The sequence below is a fragment of the Mytilus trossulus genome, chromosome 12 (genome assembly GCF_036588685.1).
Source record: "Mytilus trossulus isolate FHL-02 chromosome 12, PNRI_Mtr1.1.1.hap1, whole genome shotgun sequence".
NCBI lineage: Eukaryota > Metazoa > Mollusca > Bivalvia > Mytilida > Mytilidae > Mytilus > Mytilus trossulus.
In genome coordinates, this window is record NC_086384.1 from 52,050,562 (window position 1) to 52,064,341 (window position 13,780).

At 33.1% G+C, this 13,780-nt stretch overlaps 1 protein-coding gene across 6 annotated transcripts in view; it reads left to right on the plus strand.

Annotated features, from left to right (window-relative positions):
• The window catches only part of LOC134692807 (arginine-glutamic acid dipeptide repeats protein-like), an 83,404-nt gene that overhangs the window by 63,698 nt on the left and 5,926 nt on the right, over window positions 1–13,780 (plus strand). For 4 of the 6 annotated variants that reach the window (XM_063553369.1, XM_063553371.1, XM_063553374.1 and 1 more), the window contains 10 exons: window positions 2,549–2,647; window positions 3,580–3,776; window positions 4,124–4,270; window positions 4,711–4,800; window positions 5,012–5,101; window positions 6,747–8,128; window positions 9,370–9,535; window positions 10,040–10,281; window positions 10,579–10,703; window positions 13,197–13,400. In XM_063553369.1, coding sequence (XP_063409439.1) covers window positions 2,549–2,647; window positions 3,580–3,776; window positions 4,124–4,270; window positions 4,711–4,800; window positions 5,012–5,101; window positions 6,747–8,128; window positions 9,370–9,535; window positions 10,040–10,281; window positions 10,579–10,703; window positions 13,197–13,400 — 2,742 coding nt within the window. The remainder of the gene's footprint in view (window positions 1–2,548; window positions 2,648–3,579; window positions 3,777–4,123; window positions 4,271–4,710; window positions 4,801–5,011; window positions 5,102–6,746; window positions 8,129–9,369; window positions 9,536–10,039; window positions 10,282–10,578; window positions 10,704–13,196; window positions 13,401–13,780) is intronic. The other 2 variants (XM_063553370.1, XM_063553372.1) reach the window with 2 other exon arrangements.

Sequence of the window (13,780 nt, forward strand, 5' to 3'; positions counted from 1 at the left end):
AGTGAATTCTGTAAGTCACTTGCCCCTCCCACGATCTCAAAGACCAGCATCTAGTGAATTCTGTAAGTCATTCGCCAAATCCCCCTCCCACGATCACAAAGACCAGCATCTAGTGAATTCTGTAAGTCATTCGCCAAATCCCCCTCCCACGATCACAAAGACCAGCATCTAGTGAATTCTGTAAGTCATTCACCAAACCCTTCCCACGATCTCAAAGACCAGCATCTAGTGAATTCTGTAAGTCATTCGCCAAATCCCCCTCCCACGATCTCAAAGACCAGCATCTAGTGAATTCTGTAAGTCACTTGCCCCTCCCACGATCTCAAAGACCAGCATCTAGTGAATTCTGTAAGTCAATTGCCAAATCCCCCTCCCACGATCTCAAAGACCAGCATCTAGTGAATTCTGTAAGCCTCTTGCCAAACCCCCCTCCCCCTCCCATGATCTCAAAGACCAGCATCTAGTGAATTCTGTAAGTCATTTGCCAAATCCCCCTCCCACGATCTCAAAGACCAGCATCTAGTGAATTCTGTAAGCCTCTTGCCAAACCCCCCTCCCCCTCCCATGATCTCAAAGACCAGCATCTAGTGAATTCTGTAAGTCACTTGGCAAATCCCCTTTCCTGATGATGTTCCTTCTGATTGGAAATACAAATAAGATATATATAGATAGATTTGATTTATGTCGATAAAAACTGTTACTTTAACAAAAGCTCTGTAAAATAATTTGTGTAACAGCAATTGAAAACTCAGCTCGAACATACTTTCTTAAAGAAGATACCATCATAATATCAGAAGGAGACATTAGAAAATGTAGTGAATAATGTTTTCTTAGTACAATTGATGTAAATGTGGTATTCAAAATGTTACTTGAGTACATTTTCCACCCATGTCAAAACATGATATTTGCAAACTTTGTGACCAAAAGAAAAAATGTAAGAGCTACAATGTAAGTACAATAGGTACTCTTTTGTTGAAAATTTTAGCCTGAAATATTTTGCCTTTCCTGGGAACAAAATAAACTGATATGGCAAAACTTGTTTTGAGTTCTTTAAAATTTTCCTATATTTACATTTCTCGTACAAAAGGGATTTATAAGCCTCCACCATTTTGATTGTGAATTGTCAAGTAGTTCATCAGAGAGATAAGATCTTACTTGCAATAGCTTGCTGAAGTTTTAATTAAACTTTTACATAATTCATACTTATTAAAAGACAGATTTTAAATCGACTTTATGTATTTGTTGATGTTTGAATGAACCTGCCATATCAATTTAATCGGCTTTAAATCGAAACCAAATGAAGAACGAGTGTTTGGCCTGAACAAACATATGGACCAATTATAAGTCTTTGTACATTATAAACTTTCGACAAACTGTATATTCAATATTGTGTGGGATCTAAAAGAATATGTTGTCATATGTTTAATCAGGTTAAAAAATAACATATAAACTTGTTAAGTACGTTTAGATAAGACGTGAGATATGTATTGATTCTCTTGTCATGTGTGTCAATACATGTGAACTTGTGTTAGTCTACAGACTTGAGAGCAAACTTACTGTGCAGTCATTAGTATTTGTAGTATTTGTTGGATACTAATTTTCATGGTTTTCATGGGTACAGTTTTCTTATCCCAGGAATATATTACCTTAGCTGTATCTAGCACAACTTATAGGAATTTTAGGTCCTCAATGCTCTTCAACTTTGTACTTGTTTGGCTGTATAACTATTTTGATCTGAGAGTCACTGATGAGTCTTCTGTAGATGAAACGTGTGTATGTCGTATTAATTTATAAACCTGGTTCCTTTGAGAACTATTCAATGAATTAAGAATTGTCTACAGGAATGTATATATATGCATCCTTTAGCAAAACCACGAAATCATATATCCATAAAATACAACTTGTCATTAATCCAGGAAAATAAATGAATCCACAGTATCCTAAAAAGAAAAGCCAAGGATAGAAATCATGAGTGGTACTTAAAATGTACTTGCCTTAGATTATTTAAATAGTATATTAAAATAAGAAGAGATATATTGAAAAATTAAGTGAGACAGCAATCCAACAACTTTAATGACCATCTAGGGAACTCATATTTTTTTATTTAATAAATTTATATTGTAGAAAGATAAGGGTCTCAATCATTCACCCTTTCAGCTCAATTCCTTGTTTTTGTAAAAAAAAAAGAACTATGAATAGAAATAAGAAGATGTAGTTTGAGTGCCAATGAGACAACTCTATATCTTAAGTCAAAAATTGTGACAATGTGTAAAAAGTAACCCATTACAGGTCAAAGTACAGCCAAGTTTCTTTTACAGTCGAGGTAAAAACAATCACATTGTCTAGTGAATAGGACTTTTTGCCTGATATATAGTTCAGGTCAAATATATCTTTGTTCATTTGGACTGAAATTTTTAGGTTTTAGTTAAATTGACCAAGGCTTGAAAGCTAAAACACTTTACAACATGTTAGCAGCACATTATTTTTTGTCAGATATTTTGATAATTTGAAATACATGTGTTGACACTGACCACATTTTCTATTGTAGTGGATGCTAGTTCTGCCAGTGAATGTTCTGACCAGGACTCTGACGACAGTGGAGGCAGCAGAGAATCTGGATACTCATGTCGTCATTGTTTAACAACAGGTATAGTTATCTCCCATTTTATGTATGTTAATAAGCTGTTATTAGATTAAGTTATCTCCCCCTTTTATGTATGTAAAATAAACTGATATGAGAATAAGTTTAATTATCACATGTCAAATTTTTCAAGTGTAGGAAAGGTTATTTCCCTTGTTGCTAATCTTGTTGAAATAGAGGAAAAGTTGTACGATTATATCAAAAAAAACATTAACATTAGAAAAAGATACATAAAGTTTGTTTAACAATTGACAAAATGTACAATCTTACAAGCTCTTGTCAAAATAAAGGCCTGCAAAAAATTGGAACATATGTGTTTGATGTGTATATTTACTGGTACACCTCTAAAACAAAATTGCATTGCGGGAATTTTCTTGTAACTGATTGGTTTAGTTTTGAAGATGTATAAACAAACTTATTATAATTATAAACTCAAGTATAATGCTGGTAATGTAAATTCACCCGAATCAACCTACTTCTTAACAGGGATCTGCATTAGATTTTGTATACAATAAATGTTGATGAAATTTAAAATGAACTGACCTGGTTATCAGTCCAAGATATATAATGAATGTGTGTTTAAGGTGCACCCAACTGACATGGTTATAAGGCCAAGATATATAATGAATGTGTGTTTAAGGTGCACCCAACTGACATGGTTATAAGACCAAGATAAATAATGAATGTGTGTTTAAGGTCTGACCAAATGGCTCTTTAAAGAATTTATTAACCACAAACATCACCAGTATATCTGTTTTATAATGTTCTTTAACACATTAAAAACTTAAAGAAATGACATGAATAAAACCAGAATTGGACTCTGTAGTTACCATTCTTCATTCCGACTAAAAAAATCATCAACATTTTAATTGTTAACAGCAAACCTGAAATAATCAAACATAATTATGTGAGAACATAATTTCATCTCTTTCTTTCAGTTTCCAAAGACTGGCACCATGCCGGAAAAGATAAAGGTTTACGATGCACAGAGTGTCGTCTGCACTTCAAACGATATGGGGAGGAGCGCCCCCTAGACAGTCCAAAAGAAAATCCTTCCTTTTTGTTCAAGCCAGTCAAAGAAGAAGATTCTTTGAGTGGCAAGCAAGACATGCGAACACGACAAACACGTGATTCTGTAAGTGTAACGAAATTTTAAGATTCTTTTCATATATTAAACAGGAATTGAAGTAAAGGAAATGAAACTGAAATGAAAAATAGATTACCCATACTAGCTACAGTACATACAACTGTTGATTTTTATGCCCCATTTATGGGCATTATGTTTTCTGGTCAGAGAAAAAAATGAGAATGGAATTGGGGAGTGTGTCAAGGAGACAACAACCTGACTAATATAACAGCCTAAAGGTCTGCATGTTTGGTTTAGAAGCAGCAAATATTAAATTTTGTTTGACATTGTAGCTGTAATATTGAGAGGTTAAACTAAAGTCAGTTCTGTTATTTATTTTCATTATCTGATTTCAGGCAAAGAAGAAAAAGAAAGATAGAAACAATAGTAACAGTAGTCCAGATATTGTAGATAATTCTCTGTTTCACAAAAATTCTGAACCTAAATCACCGAGTGAAAATAGTACAACTAGCAATAGTAGTACCGACTCTAAATTAAATAAGGTATGTTAATCAATGAACAAGATAGACAACTCTTTAGTTTAAAAAAACAAACAAATCCCACTTTATATTGCATTGGTTGTAAGAAATCATTGTGTTTTCCCAGTGAAATAAAAAACAATAATTTCACATAAGAATTAAATCTGATAATTTCTGTGTCGCATCAACAATCAATAATTTCTTTCATTCTCTTTGTTATTTCGATTTAATTGTCCATGGTTAATGTAATAAAAATAAATAATTCAAGAATTAAAATATTAAAAAATATTCAACTATTGCACAAACAAAACTGAAAATGAACTCATGCACTATGCTTATACGTAAATTATTGTGCAGTTCTTGGTTGAGCATATTATGAGGTTGTAGCCGAGAAGCACCTTGTTTGAAAAGTTATTAAAACAGTGTTAACTTAGACCATCAATTGTTTATTTTATTTTATATAGAAAGATACAGATAGTCCCATTAAAGGGAAGAAGAGGCAGCTAAACTCTGATACAGAGGATAAAATATCCAAAAAGAAGAAAAAACAAGCAGTAAGACTAACTTCTAATAGCAGAATTTTCCAAATTCATATACATGTTATACAAGCACCATGCCAGAATTTATGAAGAAAATATTTTTTGATATAAATATAGAATTTGATAAGTTGAAAGTCCTTTTTTTTTTTTAAATTTGATAATTTTAAAACAATACATTTGCCAATGCTTTTAAGTTTAATCTATTTTTTTATACATTTTTAAACAGGAACAATCCGACTCTGAATCAGATAGCAGTAGTTTATCAGGGAACGATGAAGAGGAGAATGGGAATGACGGAGATATAGAAAATAATCAGGTAAATATAAAAAAAAGAAGATGTGGTATGATTGCCAATGAGACAACTCTCCACAAGGGACCAAAATGACACAGAAATTAACAACTATAGGTCACTGTACAGCCTTCAACAAAGCCCATACCACATAATCAGCTATAAAGGCCTCAAAATGACAATGAAAAACAATTCAAACAAGAAAACTAATCACCTAATTTATGTACAAAAATTGAAAGTTTGAAATAAGAAGTGATTTGGAATGCCCAAGACACATCAACAAAGATATCATATCTGTGGCAAATTCAGCATAGTTGGTAAAGATAAAATTTCTATTCACTGTTGAAACTTTTATGGAAAACTGAAAATTTTGTTGGGTTATAAGGTACACACATTTTTAGCTCACCTGGCTCTGAACTTTCTTTTCATAGAGAAAAGGTTTATTTTCTAATACTTCCTTAAATGTGAAATCTATTTACTTTATTAATTTTTTTTATTCAATGATAAAAATATAATTTAACATGTTCAAAATAAGGTTAAGAGTTGGATTAAAATGCCTTTGACTTGACCTTGCATAACTTCAGCTATCTGGAACTGAAATTCTGAATCCACAAATATTTATGAATCTACTGTTTACACAATGTGAATTTATAGAAACATTCCTGCTGGTGTGAATCACAGATCAACTGAGTGATTGTTATTGGTGTAAAGTAATACCACTATTTATGACCAAGATATTTAACACTAATTCTCTGTAAGGACCAAAAAATCAAAACACTTGCCCAGCACACTTGTATGTAGATTTTCTAGATATTTTGTCTACACATCCTATTTGACCTAAAGTGCACATTAAAAAATTTAAAACTTTTGAGATAACCCAGAGTGAATCATCAAAAGTCATCAGCATTGGCTACAAAAGGTCTCCACCAAGAATGATTTTAAATAATGCTATACAGTACTTACTCTTGTTATCTGCTGTGAAAGAACTTTTATTTAACTTGTTCAGACTAATTTTCATGGATTTCAGTGTAAAACAAAACCTATAAATTTAAGTACTTGTTGTGAGTTCCACAATCTTCTTCTTTTGTAGGCAATTTTTGTATCTTTAAACACAATACACTTCTCTTCATCAAAACAGAAATATGTATCAACTTTTTCAAAAAACAAACTGCAGCACAATCATTCAGGAAATAAAGTTACAAATGCAAGCAATTGAAATTTTGTACATTTTTTGAATTTATTTGTTTTAAACAAGCATGGCGCTGTGATTGAACATTCACTCTTTACGAAAAAATAGCCACAATGGGAAGAACTTATTATATTATTGTTTGTAAGTAAAATTACTATAACTTACAATAAACCATGAGAGTTTATATCCATTTATAAAAGTTCTTCACAGTACCTTATAGCAGGGTTATTTTCGTGGGTGTAAAATTTCACGATTTTCATTGAATAAGGTTTAAGAAATATTTTGGCAGTTATTACTTTGGCGAATACAAAACTTTTAGCAATCTCTTTACACGTGCACTTTAAAATTGTGGAATTTTTGGCAATTTTGTTCTATCCATGAAAATAAACAAAAATTTACACGCCGTGAAAATAACCCACTATACTGTATTAGTATATGTACATAACTATGACTGTGTCTGCATGATCTCTTTGTTCTTTGCAGGATGATCTCAGTTCTTCGTCTCCTCCCAGCACTCCTCATTCTGTAGACACTGACGTCAGTAAACCGTTACCACCTGTTTCTGATGTAGATGTGAAGCCGGAAACCCCAGCTAAATCACCTACACCTCCTAAATCTCATTTCTTATCACCACCTTTGAGAGTTACTTCCCCTCTTGAACCTCTTCATTCCAGCACACCTCCTGTAATCCAGCACCTTCCTCCTCACTGTCCTCCACCATCTTTAATTCCATCCTCAACATCACAGACTATCAAAAATGTGGAAAATATAACCAATAATTCTCCAATACCACCTCCAATATCGCAGGTACCCCCGCCACTGGTTCCCACCTCATTGGCAGCTTCAATCAACAAACAAACAGACCAGAGGGCACCAGATCCATTTGCAAGACGACCGATTACATCATTACCTCAAGAACAATCAGCTTTTACAGACAAAAACTTGCCCATTTCTAAGGCTACGTCAAGATTACCAGAAATTCCACCATTGTCATCATTACAGTCACTGAGCAGTGGCCATAATTCTGTGCCACTAGCGTCAACAAGTGATCAGTTAAAAATCCAAAAACTACAAGAACGATCTGTGTCACCATATCAACAAAAGTCATCATCAAGACCGTATTCACCAAATTTTTACAAAAACTTTCCTATTAGGAATACAGAGCAATCACATCCATCACTTCCTAAACCTATTGTGCAAAGGACTTCCGAAAGGCCATATTCACCAAATCAACAGAAACTGTTATCAAAACATTCAGAAGGACCATTTTCTCCATTTCATGATAAAATATCATCAACTGTGTCACCTTCGTCATCTAAACCGTTGACAGATCAAGTGTTGCCGTCGTCAAAGCTTGATCAAGTTCCACCACCATTACGACCTGTGAACTCTAGTACTGACCAATCGTCAGAAGTTCCAAGAACAAGCAGGCCATTGTCACTGCCTTTAGTGCCACAACATCAGATGTCGTTATCTGTAGATCTCATTCAAAACATTAAACAAGAACCACATTCCCCTCCTGTTTCACCGAAACAGGACGTGAAAAAGGAATTCAAAGATTCTGGGCATTGTGCGCCCCATCCAGTGCTGATGGATAGTGCTAAAGACTTTATAAAAACTGAACCAGATTTGGTCAAACCTGTAGAAACTCCTACAAATGTGTGTGATGTAATCAAACCATGTGATCCACCAATCATAGTTAAAACAGAAAGGGTTGATAGTGGTGAGCAAGGGAAAATAGAACAATCGGAACCAGTAGTTGAAGTGATGGAAGAAGAAACAGATTCAGACAGGGAAGGAACATTAACTCCTGGACCGGAACCAACAAAATGTAATGTGGAGGTCCACAGAAGTAAAGCTGCAATGTAAGTACTTCTTATATAGATATGGGGTAAAAGAGGGGCAAAAGATACCAGAGAGACAGTCAATCTCATAGATTGAAAATAGAAAATAAACTGACCACGTCATGGCTAAAAATGAAAAGTCAAACAGACAGATAACAGTACACATGACACAACATAGAAAACTAAAGACTTAGTAACACAAACCCCACCAAAAACTGGGTCATCTCCCGTGCTCTGGAAAAGTAAGCAGATCCTGCCCCACATGTGGCACCCTGAAAAAAATGGGAAATTATATATGGTTCTAGTAATAAAATGTAATACTGAGATCCACTTAATTAAAGGTGCAATGTAAGTACTGAATAGATGGTAAGTTGTAAAGAGATGTGAAAAAGGGGACTTTACCAATTAAAAAAGATCCATAAAAGTAAAGTTGCAGCACAAATATAGTAAATTAGAAATAGCCAAGTAGGACTTGGTAAGACTGATTCTAGGCTGTTTGAATTTATTTTTCCTCATATTGATAGTAAATAAAGAGTCAGGAGAAGTCCTGAAAGTCTTATATTTCATTCTAATTCTGAAAAAAGATACTTCATAAATATTACTACTTGTAACATGAATGTGTGTATGCAAATGTCTTCTGCATTAAAACTCTAGGATAAGAAAATATAATTGCCTCAGTGATCTAGATATAACTGCGCATAGGCTTAATGTTCAGATGCAAAATCAAAGACAATTTTACTCATGTCAGTTTTGTAAGGAGCAGAAAATCTTCATATTTTGTTAATTATATTTGCCACTGGACATTAACATACATCATCCTAAAAAATATAAATACTGTATTGTCTCTGTTAAGAATCAACTCTCTATATTAGTACACAACAATGTAAATCAAATGAACTTTATTTAAGTTTTGAATTTTGCCTTTGCAACGGCAATTTGTATCGTTCCTAAATATAAAAAAGAAGATGTTGTATGATTGCCAATGTGACAACTCTCAACAAGAGACCAAAATGACACAGAAATTAATAACTATAGGTCACTGTATGGCCTTGAACAATGAGCAAAAACAATACTGCATAGTTCCCTATGAAAGGCCCTGAAATGACAATGTAAAGCAATTCAAACGAGAAAACTAACTGCCTTATTTATGTAAAAAAAATTAACGAAAAACAAATATTTAACACATAAACAAACAACAACCAATGAATTACAGGTTCCTGAGTTTTTATTTATTTACGTTTCATCTTTTTAACTATTTACAGATTGTTACGAATACTTGCCAGGGGAGATAACAATTCCTGTTCCCGCTGTGATTTCATATTTAAAGCACCAGCGGATTCTAAGTTAGCACAGAAACGCCAGGCTCCGTCAACACCAGCTCCACCTGTCCAAACACCAATTAAGGTCGAGGAAAAGGTATTTTTAGCTGTACGTGTGATTTGTATCTGTTTTTCTCAGACAGTACTCAAACACGCTTTGGTAATGTTTTATATATGTATTTGTGCTTTTTGACAATAACAATGAAATAAGGGTTAATTGTCTAAAAAAGGAAGACCAGTAAAAAAAATTCAAGATACTGATTTTAGTATAAAAATAAGGATGTTATGAAGTATGATTGATCTTGGAACAAAAAAAACACCAGAGTTCAAATGAAGTCAGTTATGGCAGTAATAGGCCATGGTACAGTCTTCAACAATGAAAATACCAATCCATATAGTTGGCTATATAAGGCCCCAACGTGAATAATGTGCAACAAATTTAACAGGAAAACTTAAGAATTTATTTATTAACAAAACAATAGGTTAAATAACATATTATTTGAGAAACCTTCAGTTTTAGTGATAATAGATGTTATACATGGTATAGGAAACTACAAAATATACACAATAAACTCAAATTAAAAATTAAAGGTTTGAAATGTTTTATTTGTAGAAGAAGCCTGACACCCCACCTCCTAACCCTACAGCAGACGCACAAATTGTCAGTAACGTTCCTTCATCTCATTATGAACGGCCAAGATCATACCATGACACACCAGCATTACGACAACTTGGGGAATATGCCAAGCCTCACACAATGGGAGATCCCTCTAGATCACATCCCTATGGACATATGCCACCAAGTATGGACCCATTGTTAGCTTACAGGATGTATCCTCCAGGCTCCAGGGAAAGGTAAGTCTTAGCTCAGTAATATTAGATAAATTTGCCACCAAGTATGGTAAAAAAAGAAATTTATGATTTTGGTAATTCCATGATGCTGGAAGCCTAATGTTTCCGATATTGCTGACTGATATGAAATTGTGACATCAGAAAAATATTAAAATTCAATATTTATTCATCTGATTGGAAAACATCTACACATACAAACTACACAAAAAGTGTGAACATACACAAAATCTTTACACATGCAAAAATGTATAATTACACAAGAAGTATTATAGAAATGATTTAATATTTTTTGTATTGCAGGCTAGAATTAGAGCTTGAAAGAGACAAGCGTGAACGAGACGCCAGAGAGCGTGAGATAAGAGAAAGAGAAATCAGAGAAATGGAGATGAGGGAGAAGTTAAAAGAAATAGAAATGAAACCTCCAGGTAAACAATTCAATAGGAACAGTAATACCAGATAGACACTTTTTTGCTTTATTACAATCATGATTTTTGAAAATATATGTTATCATCCCATTAGGTATCATCTTCATTTAAGCCATATCTTCTTTTTTTTGCCAAGTGTTTGTTTATGTTATGTTAGGCTAATAACAATTTTACAATACATTGACAATTTACCATATTCATACTAATGTCAATCAGTTGTGGCTCACAATTATGAGGGTCTGATTGCAACAATACTACATAAAAAAGGTAAAAAAAATAAAGAATAGAGAAAACCAGGCAAAAAAAGAATACAGAATAGAAAATATAGGGTGCTAAAGAATGGAGAAATCATAAAAAAATGGACAATAAATGTAAAGAATAGAATTAAATTATTTTTAATATGACCGCAAATTTTAAAAAAAATTTCGTCGTATATTGCTATCACGTTGGCGTCGTCGTCGTCGTCGTCGTCCGAATACTTTTAGTTTTCGCACTCTAACTTTAGTAAAAGTGAATAGAAATCTATGAAATTTTACCACAAGGTTTATGACCATAAAAGGAAGGCTGGTATTGATTTTGGGAGTTTTGGTCCCAACATTTTAGGAATTAGGGGCCAAAAAGGGCCCAAATAAGCATTTTCTTGGTTTTCGCACTATAACTTTAGTTTAAGTTAATAGAAATCTATGAAATTTTGACACAAGGTTTATGACCACAAAAGAAAGGTTTGGATTGATTTTGGGAGTTTTGGTTTTAACAGTTTAGGAATTAGGGGCCAAAAAAGGGCCCAAATAAGCATTATTCTTGGTTTTCGCACAATAACTTTAGTTAAAGTAAATAGAAATCAATGAAATTTAAACACAATGTTTATGACCACAAAAGGAAGGTTGGTATTGATTTTGGGAGTTTCGGTCAGTTAGGAATTAGGGGCCAAAAAGGGACCCAAATAAGCATTTTTCTTGGTTTTTGAACCATAGCGTTAGTATAAGTAAATAGAAATCTATGAAATTTAAACACAAGGTTTATGACTATAAAAGGAAGGTTGGTATTGATTTTGGGAGTTTTGGTCCCAACAGTTAAGGAAAAAGGGGCCCAAAGGGTCCAAAATTAAACTTTGTTTGATTTCATCAAAATTGAATAATTGGGGTTCTTTAATATGCCGAATCTAACTGTGTATGTAGATTCTTAATTTTTGGTCCCGTTTTCAAATTGGTCTACATTAAGGTCCAAAGGGTCCAAAATTAAACTTAGTTTGATTTTAACAAAAATTGAAACCTTGGAGTTCTTTGATATGCTGAATCTAAAAATGTATTTAGATTTTTGATTATTGGCCCAGTTTTCAAGTTGGCCCAAATCGAGGTCCAAAATTAAACATTGTTTGATTTCATCAAAAATTGAATAATTGGGGTTCTTTGATATGCCAAATCTAACTGTGTATGTAGATTCTTAATTTTTGGTCCAGTTTTAAAATTGGTCTAAATTAAAGTTCAAAGGGTCCAAAATTAAACTAAGTGATTTTAACAAAAATTAAATTCTTGGGCCTCTTTGATATGCTGAATCCAAACATGTACTTAGATTTTTGATTATGGGCCCAGTTTTCAAGTTGGTCCAAACAGGATCTAAAATTATTATATTAAGTATTGTGCAATAGCAAGTCTTTTCAATTGCACAGTATTGTGCAATGGCAAGAAATATCTAATTTCACAATATTGTGAAATTACAAATTTTTTTAAATTAAGAGTTATCTTTCTTTGTCCAGTATAGTAAGCAAGAAATATCTGCAAGAATTTTTTTTTAATTGGAGTTATCTTTCTTTGTCCAGAATCAACTTAAATCTTTGTTATATACAATATACAATGTATATTCACTTTTTACTACCAACTGATAAATTTAAATAATCTTTACCATTCAGTGATAACATGCAGTTTTTTTACATCTTAATATTTTATGATGTATTTAAATGAGTAGTAATTGTTGCAAACTCCATTAGAATATTTTAATTGAAATTAGTTTTGGAATAAGGGAAAGGGGGATGTGATTAAAAAATTGGGTTTTTTTCTCATTTGAAATTTCATAAATAAAAAGAAAATTTCTTCAAACATTTTTTTGAGAGGATTAATATTCAACAGCATAGTGAATTGCTCTAAGAGAAAACAAAAATTTTAAGTTCATTTGAACACATTCATTCTGTGTCAGAAACCTATGCTGTGTCAACTATTTAATCACAATCCAAATTTAGAGCGGAATCCAGCTTGAATGTTGTGTCCATACTTGCCCCAACCGTTCAGGGTTCAACCTCTGCGGTCGTATAAAGCTACGCCCTGCGGAGCATCTGGTTTTAAAATGAAAGGAATACAGGAATGAAGGCCCACTCTATCATGTCATTGATGAGTTCAGTAATTGTCACTGAAGAGTCATACATGTGACTTTTAGTCACTATACAGTATGTAGGGATGAAAAGATTTCAGTTTTAGACAAGTGTTTTTATATTTATAGGTTTAGAAAGGTTGCTTCCACCTGGTGCTAACCCAATGGATCCACACTGGCTAGAAATTCAGAGACGATACGGTGGTTACCCTCCATCAGGACAGTTGATGCCACCGGGCCAGCCTGGTGGCCATCACCTCCCTGGAGTGTACCCTCCCACCAGTCTAGCTAGTGATCTGATGCAGAGAGAAAGAGAAAGGCTGGAGAGATTAGGTAAGACAGAGTACATGGTTGAAAAAAAAAAATTATAAATCTAAAAATTGAAGAAACAACAATTTTGATTTCACTTGTTGAGTAGTATCTCAATCACCAAAGTGTATTAAGATTAGAGTCGGTAGAATTTTACCAAAATTATGTATAAAAGCTAAAGTTATCAAAATAAAGAAATTTATAAAATATATTACAGACCGTAAAATTGATATAAGTATAATTGCTTACTTTGTAGTAAAAAATAAAGTTTGACTGTTGGAGCGTGGCTTAAGTATTAATTCTTATTACGGTTTGCCTTTACTTAATTGAATTCAGAGCACAAAAAAAACTTTACATTGAATAACAAATATCTCTATGCAGGTCTTGACAAAAGCTCATACTAT